At 36.8% G+C, this 14,450-nt stretch overlaps 1 protein-coding gene across 5 annotated transcripts in view; it reads right to left on the minus strand.

Moving 5' to 3' along the window:
* Positions 1 to 14,450, minus strand: part of GABPA (GA binding protein transcription factor subunit alpha) — a 36,295-nt gene that overhangs the window by 18,916 nt on the left and 2,929 nt on the right. For 4 of the 5 annotated variants that reach the window (XM_022573922.3, XM_022573847.3, XM_089910363.1 and 1 more), the window contains exons 2-5: positions 9,706 to 9,807; positions 6,099 to 6,243; positions 3,881 to 3,965; positions 1,553 to 1,798 (exon numbers count right to left, since the gene is read on the minus strand). In XM_022573922.3, coding sequence (XP_022429630.1) covers positions 1,553 to 1,798; positions 3,881 to 3,965; positions 6,099 to 6,243; positions 9,706 to 9,782 — 553 coding nt within the window. In that variant the 5' untranslated portion in view covers positions 9,783 to 9,807. Of the gene's footprint in view, positions 1 to 1,552; positions 1,799 to 3,880; positions 3,966 to 6,098; positions 6,244 to 9,705; positions 9,808 to 13,661; positions 14,441 to 14,450 lie in introns of those variants that run through there. The other variant, XM_089910364.1, reaches the window with a different exon arrangement.

Genomic DNA, 14,450 nt, shown 5'->3' on the forward strand with positions numbered 1-14,450 from the left:
CAGCAGCTGCTTTTATCTAAATCTACCAATGAGCCTCTAATGACCAAATGTAATAGATATTACTCAGTCAGCATTCTCTGACTTTCTCAGCAGTGTCGAGTCTTGTGACCATCTAAAACTCTTCCCCAATTTCATCAGCACTATATACAGTTCTTATTTTCCTTCTATCTGTTAAGCTTTCCATGTCTCCCCCACTTCCTGTTCCTCAACCCTAAATGTTGACAAGGTCCAGCATTATGTTCTCTTCCATTTTATCTCTCTCCGTCAGAGACTGCATCTACTTGTATGACTTTAACAAATTCAATGTGACTGAGTCCCAGATAACATCTTTATCTCCAGTCCAAATTTTGTGCACCTGAAACTACTTTCTGGTGACCTCCAGTTGAATTTGTACTATTACTTGAAAATCAAGTACAATCAACACTTTTCCTTGAAAAATCTTTCCAATACCAGACTTTCCTACCTTCCCCACTAAGGTTTAGAAGGCATGGACTATCTTTCCTGCGCACTACTGAAAGCCCAGAATTTAACATGGTGTCTGGCTCAGGAAATATGTAATGAAAATGTAACCAATTCTTATATTATTATTGCCTAGTCACCCAAGCTTGAGAAGTTAGATCAATACTTGAATCTCCCCTCTCTACCCTCACACATTCCATCAATCAGTTGCTCAGTCCCATCATTATTTTGATTCATCTCCTCCTTTCTGCTCCCACAGAAATCATCTGGTCTAGGCTAACCTAAATATTATCACCTAGTCACACCCAAACTACCTGCTCCAACTTATGCCATATAGCACTGCCACATTCATTTTCAACTGTCACTTCCATCAATCAAAAACAGTTCTACAGGGCTTCCCTGGTGGCACAGTGGTTGAGAGTCCACCTGCCGATGCAGGGGACACGGGTTCGTGCCCCGGTCCGGGAAGATCCCACATGCCGCGGAGTGGCTGGGCCCGTGAGCCATGGCCGCTGAGCACGCGCGTCCGGAGCCTGTGCTCCGCAACGGGGGAGGCCACGACAGTGAGAGGCCCGTGTACCGCAAAAACAAAACAAAACAAAACAAAACAGTTCTACAATGCTACAGAATAACTCCTTACCCAATGCATCTTCTCACTACTCACACTTCTCAGCTTTGCACAAACATTTCCTGTCGGCAATGTCTAGCAGTTTCCTTGTCTATAATAAACTCTTTCCCAATTTTCCCCCAGACCACTATGATCCTTTTGAGATTCTAAGAGTATGTTTCTTTATACCAGTTACTGACAGCTTAAAAACATGTTACGTTTATAGCAATTATCTTTTTTCATTTATCTTCTCTTTCTTCAACTACATTGTGAATGCCCTAAGGGCAGATTTTTTTCTTTGTATCTTTGTATTCCCAGCACCATCATATGTTACAGTCCAAAAAAAACAAAAACAAAACCAAAGAAAATCAATATATTTCCTAAAAATTCTACATTTAAGATAGATAATCTACTCACCCTACTGTCTTTCATGTCAAGCTTAATTCTTATTATTCTACCTAACATAATTATTATGCATTTTATTACCATAGGGTATCCCAAGACGTTCTTGCTCTTTCCTATAACCTTCCAGAGCAGCAGCCCATCTCGTCACTTGTTCTGAGGTTTCATCTGAAATGGTTGTAATGTGTTTTGTGCCATCAAGAGTTATCACTTGAGCTTCCTCAACAAGATGTGCTTCTGCTTCGGCATGGTGGGCATCTGGATCAATAACTACTTCAACTGTTTCCGCAGGTTTAACAATTTCCAGGATGTTTAGCTTTGGTTCAATTCCTTACCAGTGATTAAAAAGAAAACAAGTATATCTAAGTGAAAACACGAAAGTCTCTAACAAATAAAAATTTAGTTTATATGTTCTCAAATGGTAGAGCAAGGCTCCATTTTAAATATTTTTAGCATTATGTCTAGAGAATTTAAACAGATTTCTATTAAATGAGAAAAACAACAATTCAGCAGAACTTTGATAGATTAGATAACAGTATTGTACCAATATTAATTTCCTCATTTTGATAACTGAACTGTGGTCATGCAAAAGAGTTTCTTGTTTTCGGAAAACACACTAATGTATTTAGAGATAGGAAGGAATAATGTCTACATCTCATTCTTAACCAGGTCAAAAAAATAATGTGGGGATGAGGGAGAGAGAGAATAAAGCAAACATAGTAAAAGTTAACATTTGGGGAATCTAGGTGAAGGATATCCAGGAATTCTTTTACTACACTTACAACTCTTCTGTAAGTCTAAAATAATTTAAGAATACCACCACCACCATGCATATATACACACACACATGCATGCAAGCACACACACCCCCCCACCTACAAACATTAGGAAAAAAAGTACCACTATGGAATAGAAAATTAAAACTACACTATGGAGAGTATAAATGAGTAGCTACTTATCCTGAGAAGTTGAAAAAATTAAAATTATTTACTGACTCCTTTTCTTTTTAGAAGACAAAGTACATGTATTAAAAACGAACAGACATTAAGCTTGTTACATTAAATTCACATTAAATTCTGATTTTCATTTTCAATTGAATAAAGAAAAACCCAAATACTTAAGATATTCAAAATAGAATAAACTAGCCCTTTATGAAATAATCTCAGATACTTATATTAAAATAACAGCTGTAAAAAACTATCATACTACTTAACAGCTACTGTTTGCTCACTGATTCAGTTACAATCTTCATCAAAAATTTAATCAAAGTGTATTTGCAAGAAAAAACAAAACTCAATTTCAATATTCTGAAGTTCAATCAGGAAAATCATTATTACAAGAAAATATACAGCTATCATTCATCAGGTAGTGTAAACAGAAGTCAGTTCTTTCAAGGATACATGAGGAAACAAATTATAATTTTTGAAGAAGATTTTTCCTAAAAATTATCCCCTAATCCTCCATTCAAATTGCATCAAGTCAACTCTTCTTAAACACGCCTATACTGAGAGGTCACTAACCTTTTAAAGATAAAAAACAAAGATTGATTTTCTTTCCTATTCCCAACAATAGTAAATCCTGGGGAAATTAAGGATCATAAGTAGGTAGTTACCATTTTCATAATGTGAAGAAAACTTTGGTTTGTGAAATATAATTGTAAGCAATACAATATGTTCAGAGATGAAAATTAGTCTAAAACTCTGGTTAGAAATCCCAAAAAGCCACATTTAAAAAAACTAAAATTCAACCCACCAAAAATGGTTTCCTAATTTTCTAACTTGTGTATTTACACAGATTAGTAAAATACTGTGATGGATATGGCTGACTGGGTCACATCACACCCTTTGCAAATTCCTCTCTCTGTGCTAAACTGCAGAGACTATACATGTCCTTGCAGCTACGGTGGCAGATGTGATTTAGGTTCTAGAATCACTGCCATGAGCGTTCTATTTGGAGATGAGTTAAGAGGGGACAAGCAAGCACACGGCATCCATTTTTTGGCTAATGTGAATCACTGAAAAGGCAGCATGGTTCCAAATCGACAGCTATAGTTGTGGCTTTCAGATTTGGCATTTTCCAGATCCCGGCAGAGCAGCAGCTTCCTTGGCAGTCCAGTTCTACAGCGTGGCTGAGGCATTCTTAGAAAGTCAACTAGAACTTGTTCTTTCAGCCCTCCCTGTGATCCTGTTATTTACTACCCTGTAATATACCCTTTCCTGATTAAAGTAGGTAGAATGTGTTATACTATCTGCTTCATCCTGGCAGATAAAACAATTAAATCAAAAGCATGAATATTTGGCTATAACATCACATTAACTAATTTAGACAACCATCTAAAACTTATAAAATTGAGTTCCCATATTAGAAAAACATGAGCTAAACTTTTAAGTAACAACATTAAAAGTAACTTACCTTGGTAAGAAATTACCTGTACACTAAGCTGTACAGTTCCATCTGTCTTTACTCCTTGGTCAAATAAACTTCGTTCTGGATCCAGCTAAACATGGATAAAATGATTAAGATTATTTTAGCTCAGTCATCTTGTTTAATATAAATGGATGTGCCAAACAGGACTTAATTACTGAGGCATACTAATTAAGTTACAGAACACGTTTAATTATTCAAGTTGTCCTATCATTTAATTCTTTGCCAAAACTGAAAATAACTTAACCACTGTGGTAGCAATTAAGGACAACACAAACGACAGGATTTATTGTAAGTGGTAGTTTTCTCTAGCTCTGGAGTCTAGTTTAGAATTTTAAATAATGCCAAAGGCAATTATTTTTTCTGTATAAGTATTTAAAGTAGAAGATAATGCTATTTATCTGCCATGAATAAGCAAGGGTGTTTTATTAGTGGGGACAATTTATATAAATTTATTTACGTAATTCTTGCCATATCTCCCTTGTAACCAATGATACACATTTAAGATCAGGGTTAACTCTAAATTTCTGATCATAAAGTTAATGAAGTTAAAGGACTTATAACCTTACTACTTGACCTAGCTATGACTATCTTTAATCATAATTCTGTATCCTTTCAGTATCTTTCAGTATCAGTGCTTTTGAATACATTTCACACAAATGGCAAAAAGTAATTCTGACTTCTAGACATTTTGTCATCCATTTATAAACAGGCTTCTGTTGTAATTATTTTGAGTAATGTGTATCTCTGTGTCTGCATATCATACAGCTGGAGGTACAAAGATCCTCCCACTCTCATTCCCAAGAATTCAGCCAATACTGTAGTCATGGTACAAACATATTTTCTAATATTAAAAACATCATACACATAAAGCCTAAAATCTTAAGTGACTGCATCTAACTTAAACAGAGACAAGACAAACTTTGTAACACTACACTTGGACAGGTCAAACGTGGCAGCATCACTCCTTAAGACAATAGTCTCTGCCTGACATTTTGTTAAAAATTCTCCTCATAGCAAGACTTCTCCCCTCTCCAGTAGACACTGGTACTATCTACTAGAAGCTAAAGCCTGTGTAACTCTGAAGAGGGCTCTCAGGTACTGGACACTCTAGCTAGTTCAGTTAAGAGCTGGCACAAGGACAAAACTCAAGCATGATATTTGATCTCAGGTCATATTCCTTAGAGAAGTGCAACTCAACTGTTGTTCATCAGCTCTGAAGTCAGCACTCATCTGAAAATACAAAAGCATTACCACAAGCAGCAAGCATTCTGACTCCAACTGTATATTTGCATTAATTGACATGGAGAACAGAAGTTACTATCCTCAGATCCTTTTTGAGGAGGAGAAGGGGGAGGGGGACGGGAAGAAATCCAAAATGTCCTAGATGCAAGGCCAGCTCTGAATTCTATGATACTATAAATTATGCATATTTCCATTTATTCTACCAACATATATTGAGATCCTATGATAGGCTGGGTACTTTGCAGGTGTTACTTTCGTTTTGGTTAGGTCAGGTATTGTAAGAGCAGCAACAAATATCAGAGCTAAAAAACAAGTAAGAGATTGAGTCCAGATTGAGTCCCTTAATTTTACATATCAGAAAAAAACAGGTCAAGTCCAGTGACAATGAATTATTCAATAAAAACTTTATTAAAAAGTCAGCCTCAAACAAGTGAAGAGTTTTAGAGTCACACAGGCCTGGGTTCACATTCCAATGTATCCCTTTGTAGCTTATCCAAAATTTACTGCTGGAGCAAATAAAGATGGAAGGGAATATAAAATCATTTGGTCAAACTATCTCTAAAAGATGAGGAAACTGATACACAAAGAAGTTAAAAGTTAGAAACAGGGTGTGAGGACACACTTCTTCAGCTTCCAAGGTCAATGTGTTTCTCACTACTCTACGTTTTAAGCTCTGATTAAAATGTATTTAAACTTCTAATTTTATATTTGTCAAAGTAAAAAAATGAATGTTTGATTTACTACTCAATCTTTTAAAAATAATTTTAAGTGGAGGAAGTTTTTCTGAAAGAATTCTTTTTACTTCTAAATGCTTACATTTTATAATAATATAGGTCAAATGGAGAAAAAGGATGGAGAAAAAGGTCACAGCTAGAGAGAAAAGGCCAACAACAACAACAAAACATTTCTAATGCAGATATAAATGCTGAAATACAAATCTCAAAAAAGAAAAAAATAATACCTGGATATCTTGCAGGCAAATTTCATGAGCATCCAAAGAACACTGCAGTCTTGGTTCTAGTAGTTTCTTTAAATTGCCTATTGGCTCATTGATGTCTATGGCCTGGCTTACACATTCAGCTGGAGTGTAGGTTTGTTCAACAATGCTAAAGAATACAATGTTAAAGGATCCAGTGTTAAAGAATATAATGGTTAACGATTATATTCTTACCCTGGATATTAATGCAATGATATGGTGAAAACAAAATTCAACACCAAAACACATTTCTGGCCTTTGAAACTCCTTTCTGCACAGACACCTTTCACAGTGGTAGGCTCATCACCAGCTAGTGTTGCCAAGCTTAATACTGAATCACATCGCACAGAGAAATGCTAGCTTGAAATTTAAGGCAACTTTTCAAATACACCATATTATATACATACATATGTATGCATGTGTGTATACATATACAAATATTGCATATACAATATTTAAGGAGAAACGTTTGCATTTATATTATATTTCCAAGTTATTTTGAAGAATTTTAGGCTCAGAAAGGAATATATAAAGCCTCTTCAAAACTTGTATGCCATCTCTACTAGTCAATTTCTCTTTCCAAGATTAATACAATTTAATAATGTAAATTATAAGACATGAAAATATAAGTTATCAAAAATATTTTCATTTAATCTAATCTGAAAACTACTGGTTATAATCAGTCTAGATCCACCTTAAAAATTATAATTTTCCTTTAAAACTCTCTAAGGGCTCTTTTGCATTATTATTTCATACTTTGAATTCTACAAAGTTCCTTGAGGTAAAATCTCTGGTACGTAATTCTACGTATCTTTTGTGAATCCTTATTTGAGGCCAAACAGAAAATAGGCACCAATTAGTATTTGCTGAATTGATAAACCTAGAATTCAATCAAGTTTCATGACATGTTTAATTTATATATGGTTTAAATCTCATTTGCAGTTGTCAAAAACAGTATGTATTTAAAATTTGTCAAGTTCCATTTTCACATAAATTCCAAGTATAATGCAATATACACATGATATTCACTGAACGTATTCAGCCTAAATTCCTCAAACTTTTAAAATTTATAAAAGAGAACAGTCATGACTGAAAAAAACAAGATTATTTTAAAATAATAGTAAACATATTCTTATTATTACTATTTGTTAAGGTAAAATAATTGGGTCTTTTGGCTAAGTGAGTATTTTTACTAATTCTTCAGCTATAGCAGAGTGGGCTATATTTTTCTTCTTTTCATAACAATAATCTTTAAAATGTCACTTTAACACAGATTTTTAAAGACCTATTTTACATGAGCTCAACATTTAAAACATTTTTTAATATTCTGTTGCCACCATTTAAACCTTGGGAGATCCATATAAAAAACCTGATTACCAATTTCCCTTGAGAAAGTGTGGATGATCTCACATCACTGGACCTAAATTTCTGCATAGCAATCTGCTACAACTAGACAGCTAGCTATAACTGCTTCCTTTACATAGCTACTCCCCAGGTCAACAGTAACTATCAACCACAGTAACTACCAATATCTTACATGAGACATCAGCAAAGGTTTTCTGTAAGGGGTCAAACAGTAAAAACTTCAGACTTTGTGGACCATTTGTATGTATGTATATATAAAAATAAATATGTGCATGTCAGTCTCCAAGATAGCCCAAATGATTCTTACCTCCTAATATTCACATCTTTTCATAGTTCCCTCCTGAATTGTACCAAGGTTGGACTGTGTGACCAAAGGACTAAGGACTAAGAGTGATATATGTACTGCTTCTTAGATTAGGTTATTTAAAAATAAGACACTGTGGCGAAGGCTCTCTCTCAGACCATCTGCTTTAGGGAAAGCCAGCCGCCATGTCATGAGCAGCCCCGCACGGAAAGAAGCCCATGTGGTGAGGAAGCGAATGGTCCTGTCACCAGTCTTATGAGTGATCTCAGAAACAGATATGCCAGCCTCACTCAGCTCTTCAGATGACTGTGGCCCAGACGAACAGCTTCACTGCAAGCTCACAAAGTACCCTGAGCCAAAGCCATCCAGCTAAACTGTCCCCAGGTTCCGGATTCTGAGAAACTTCATGCGATAATAACAGTTGGGTGCTTTAAGCTGCAAAGTTCTGGGGTAATGTGCTACATAAATAAATAAATAAATGTATGTATGTACGTATACACACAAAACCTAAACATTTATATGTGCACATGTATGAAAATTAAGAAAGACATGCAGCCTATTGTTTCTTCCGTTGGAGAAAATAGCATAATCGAACATGTTGAAAAGCTCCATTAAAAATTTAAGGTCTCCCAGGCAGTCATGTCAAGGTATTTTAGACCTTTTCTGTCAGGAAAATATTTCTGTGCCAGGGCATGGTGGGAGAGGACAGGACAGAGGACACTAAACTGGGGTTTCTCTTTTGAGGTAGAGCCAAACGCCTCTTCTGAGCAGAAGAGGTGGCATAAGTAACCGCAGAAAAAATGGGGGAGTTGCTAATTAACTGGCATGAAATCTCAATTATGCAAGATGAATAAGTTGTAGAGATGCATTGCACAACATTATGCCTACAGTTGACAATACTGTATTGTACACTTAAAAATTTATTGAGGGTAGATCTTGTGTTAAATATACTTACCACAATAAAATACAATTTTTTAAAAATTTAAGGTCTTTAACCTCAGCTGCACTCTCAACACTCAGCATCCTACTCAACTTTAGTGATCTTCTCCATTCCCATCATAGTTGTTCTAAACCTTCGTTACTCTATGTCAGTTTTCTGCTACCCTTTAGGTCCTTTTACTTTCAGTTTATTATCTCCTGCTTTACACAGTAAAGTAGGACTATTAGCCATTACCCTCCTCAACCTTCTTGACTCCCAAATCCCTATTTTTTACCCATATTCTCTCCTTGGATTCTGAACTCATTACCACTGCCCTCCTTCCTTAATGGAGTAAGTAATATTCTATTACTATTCCAAAAACTAACACCTTTCACTTCTCTATATGCTTAGTACTTTGATGGCTCATACAGATGTATGTTTCTTCAAATACAAGGTAGTCTCTACAAGGGCAAGTTACAGTCTCATTTATTCATGTACTCCAGACAGCTGTTATTTGTTGAATTAGTTCAGGCTGTGGATTAAACTCTTACTGAAATAAAAGTAATCAGCACTGACAAAAGGAAAAAGAATCACACAGTGCCTGAGGGGGAAAAACCATCACAATCAATTGCTTGATCATTATCAGCTATGCTTATTACTGTCTTTAAAACTATCTTTTCCTCCCAGCTACAAAACCAACAAACCCAGTAAGTCTGAGGAAAAAGGCAATACATATCCCGCAAAATGCTGAGGTCAGTTGGAAAAAAAAAAAAGGCCCCCAAAAGAACTTGGCTTGATTTTTTTTTTTTTTTTTCTTTTGCGGTACGCGGGCCTCTCACTGTTGTGGCCTCTCATGTGGGATCTTCCCGGACCAGGGCACGAACCCGTGTCCCCTGCATCGGCAGGCAGACTCTCAACCACTGCGCCACCAGGGAAGCCCTTGGCTTCATTCTTAATTAGGCATGTTGATAATATAAAAAGTGGTAAATTAAAAAAATACCAACCTTTCTTCTGTGCACTCTGGTTTCTCTGTTCCATCAATCTCAATTTCTATCAGCTCCTCTGCTTCTCTTTTCGTCATGATTGAAGTATTTCAAAAGCTGACCCTACAAAAGTTAAAATGAAAGACATTCTGAAATTATCTGCATAAGCAGACACAGTATACAATAAGTAAAGACCCAATTCAAATAAAAGTGGAGGATAAGCAGAAGAGGAGGAAGTAATCTTCACATATAAAAGAAAATCCACAAGTAATATTTATAAACTAGTTTTTGTTTAAATGGTGTTTATTAGCCTGACATGACATCATTATCATTCCCTTGGACTTACTGGGATGTTTTCAGCCCAATCTCAGTCAATAAATTAATTCAGGTTACTTCAAAATTAAGTGAAGGCATGTCAACTATATTACAGCAATTCAGTCTTAATAACAGATTCAAACCTGCAGCTTAAAAATCAACATGGAAATTCCCTGGCGGTCCAGTGGTTTGGACTCTGCATTTCCACTGCAGAGGGCATGGGTTCCATCCCTGGTAAGGGAGCTAAGATTCCACATGATGCATGGTGTAGCCAAACAAAAAACAACATGGAGATGAACAATCTACAATCGTTCAGCTAAAAGCTGTACCTTATTAGCAGAATTTATTGCAAACCATTATACTGACAGAATAATATAAATTACAAGTTAATCCCAGCTTTGTGTTACATTTCTTATAAATGCCAGTACAATATTCTCAAACAGCAAAATAAAGTAACAAAATCATTATAGATATGTGCATTATTGCCCTGATTACACACTAGAATTTTTTTTTTTTTTTTTGGCTGCGTTGGATCTTTGCTGCTGAGCGCCGGCTTTCTCTAGTTGGGGCAAGTGGGGGCTACTCTTCGTTGTAGTGCACGGGCTTCTCATTGTGGTGGCTTCTCTTGTTGTGGAGCACAGGCTCTAGGTGCGTGGGCTTTGGTAGTTGTGGCATGTGGGCTCAGTAGTTGTGGCGCACGGGCTCAGCTGCTCTGCAGCATGTGGGATCTTCCTGGACCAGGGATCGAGGATAGAACCTGTGTCCCCTGCACTGGCAGGTGGATTCTTAACCACTATGCCACCAGGGAAGTCCCAACACTAGAATTTTTTATGATTGTTTTTCAGATGTGGTTTTATACATTTTAAACAAACCATTACTTCAGTTTTTAATTCTCTCGTGTAAAATTATTACCTGCTACATTAAACTTCCATTGATTTTTGTACCATTGATACATTATGTGCCATTTTGTACCATTTGTACTCCTGATACTAAAACATTATAATTAAAAAAATGCTAAGTAATGCATAAAATAGCTGCATATATTGGTATTTCTTTATGGCCATTTCCAAGGTGTTAATGTAAGTTTCAGGATGTTAGGACCTCACTGTAGGTCAGTGAATCTGTCTCTGGACTCGATATATACTCTCAGTCCAGAATAGAGTTTTCTAACTTTACTACTACATCTAAACAAGTACTTCTAAGTGCCTTCGACTCTCTGACTTGCAAGGAATTGTCCTCTAAATTTGGTACTTAAATGTTTACAAAGGAGTCCATACTCCCACTTTAAAGATTTGACAAAATGAAGAATTCAAATATTCATTCCTATTAATAATAACCATTATTTACTGAGTATCAGGCACCACATTCAAATGCTTTACACAGAACAATCTTATTTTGAGTCCATCCTCATAAGAAAACTATCCAGAGGTTAGTGAGGCTAAACTGCCTGTGGCTCCATAATGTCATGCTTTAGGTCTATCAACTGAAGTACATGCTCTATACTGCAAATATACACTAGAACAAGAGCCTCCACCATCTCTTACCTGGAATAGCCTCTTCCTAACACGTTTCCCTGTGTTGGTGCCCTTGCCCCCCTACAGTCTATTTTCAGTCAATACAACTGCCAGTGTGATCCTTTTTAAAAGTGAAGTTACATCACAGCACTCCTTTGATACCATTCACAGTAAAAAAAACTAAAGACTTCACAATGGCCAACAAGGTCCTATGTGATCTACTCCCCATCCCCATTCTACTACTGCTCTGACTCCCTCTCCCACACTGGCCTCCTTACTTGTCCTTGCATCTTTTTTCTTGTCCACAGCACTCATCCTCTAACATACTAATAATTTACTACATTTATTGTCTTTCTTTCTCTGTTGGATCATTGCCAGGGTGCAAAAACCAAAACTGTCCCAAAGTGACCCCAGGAACTTAAGTTGGTTTGCCTGGCCTACGGACTTCCCCTAGCTACTGGAGGTGGGAGGGGCTTCCCCAGGTCCCAACTTCTCAAGGAACCAAGGTCTTTGTGGTAGGTACAATAACAACCCAGAACCTGTGATTATGCTAAATCACATGGCCAAGGGGAATTAAGTTTACTAATAAACTGACCTTCAAATACAGAGATTATCCTGGCTTATCTAGGTGAGTCCAAGGAAATCACAAGTATCCTTAAGAGTGAAAGAGGGAATGTGAAGAGATCCAGAGTGATTCAAAGTGAGAAGGACTTGACTGGCTGGCTATGACTGGCTTTGAAGATGAAAGAAAGGAGCCACAAACCAAGGAATGCAGGCAGCCTCTAAAACCTGGAAAAAGGAAACAGATTCTCCCCTAGAGCCTCCAGAAGATGTGCAATTCTGCCAACATCTGATTTTAGCCCAGGAAGACCCATTTCAGACTTCTGACTTCAAGAAATGTATGATAATAAATTGTTTTCAAGCCACTAAGTTTGTAGTAATTTGTTACAGTAGCTCTGGGAAACTAACACAGTCTTCCTTCCCACTTTAAAAAGGATTGTAACTCTCCTCAGGTCCAAACATCTCCAAATGCTGGGGAGCTGGTTTTCTGACAACTTAGTCTATAAATTGCTGGCATCCAAATCTAGACTGCCTAGTACAAAAATGATCTGACTTTCCCCACATTATTAAGGTTGCTCTCACAGCTCCCCTACAATAAGAAAGCATAATAAGAGGGTGGGGCTCTCCACTGAAATAGATACACATCTTGCACATCCAGCAGAATGCCTAGGCCCCAGCAGATTTTGGTTGGGATGATGAAAGAATGAAGGGCTTTTGTTTTCTTTTCTTGCTGACCCTGGCCTAATAAGTCTTCCCTTTCCCCATAAAGCCTATTTCTTAACAGATACTATGTAAAACTATGGAATTCATCCTGAGCACTAGAGCAAAACAGGAGGTGGTGACCCAATAGGGCCTATCCTTGTAGGACAACACAAGCTCACCTGGGAAGGGGTATTTGTTCACAGATATATACAAAGAACTTTGAACTGCCTCTCCCTTTGTAGGCACTCTATTAAAATGTGCTGGATAAGTGAATGTTATAACAACTATTACACACTGTATAACTGACTCCAGAAGCCTAAAAGGCTTCAATGTGAAAGGTAAAACTATGAAGCTAATAGAAGAAAATGGTGGGAATTTTTTTGTGGTCTAATGATAGAAAAGATTTCTTAAATATAATTTCAAAAACATAAACCATAAGGAAAAAAACTGATATATTTCCTTACATAAAAATTAAGAGTTATGTTTAACTGACAGGCTACAGAGTAGAAACAGATATTTCCAATATCCACACATGACAAAGGACTAATAATTGGAATACACAGTGAACTCCTGCAAGTTGATAACACCCCCCCAAAAGTCAGGACAAATTAGAAAAGTCAGTAAAGCACAGAAAAAGGAAACTCACATAAAGAGAAACCAAAATGGCTACGGACATGAAGAAATGCTCACATTCAAATTATTCACTTTATACTGTGCATATATGGCAAAGATTAGAACGTTGAATACTGAAAAGAGTTAGCAGGGACATGGGGGCATAGAATATAGACAGGACTATTGATAGAGTATAGACAGGACTATTTCTGAGAAAAATCTAGCAGCACTTGCTCAAATAAAGTGCTTATACCTATGACCCAGCAATCTTACCCTCAGATAAGCATTCCAGAGACATTCTCACAATGATTGATAATAGGATGTTAAGGGCAGCTTTGCTGGAGATAGCTGAAAGCTGAAGCCAATATCCATGGTAAGAGAGTACTGCGGATACAAGAAAATGTGAAAGAAGTACACACTATGGAACTATAGTAGCCGTTAGAAACAAGGAGGTAATGTACACACACACACGCAAAAATCATAAAAACTGTACAAAAAAAGTAAGAACCAGAATAAGGTTTTTAGCAGGACAGCACTTAAAAGGATCATTTATGTTGTATTTTCAGGGCCTACAAGGACATCCACTCCCATCTCCATAACCAACTTTAAAAAAAAGATTAGAAAACAAGTGAATTTTCTAGGAACTTTGGAAAAACAGAAAGCCTAAGAAGCAGTAACTGTAAGCAGATAGGGTAGGCGGTACCCAGAGAAGAAGGACCAGGCATGGCTTTCTTGACATGAGAAGCCATTTTTGGCCTAAGCCATTTGGGAATCTAAGCCTGGCCACAATGATTACCCTTGAACAGGTCTCAGTAATAATGCTCTTAAGGAGTAACAATAGCAAAGATAATAAATCAGTTATAAAGACTTCCAGTTCTGTTTCCATGGTAAAGATTAGCCTGAAGCACTTTCTTAAGCTGTTTTTCAGAATTTAAACCCCCCCCTAGCGCTCAACCATCAGATCAACTGTAACCTAAGGGATGATAATGTTGACCTTTTCTGACCCTTGTGACTTCAATCAACTAAAGCATGGATGCTGTCAACCTTTGCCCCAATTCTATG

The sequence above is a fragment of the Delphinapterus leucas genome, chromosome 4, assembly GCF_059928025.1.
Source record: "Delphinapterus leucas isolate spDelLeu-1000000601 "Yukka" chromosome 4, BTC_Dleu_Yukka2, whole genome shotgun sequence".
NCBI lineage: Eukaryota > Metazoa > Chordata > Mammalia > Artiodactyla > Monodontidae > Delphinapterus > Delphinapterus leucas.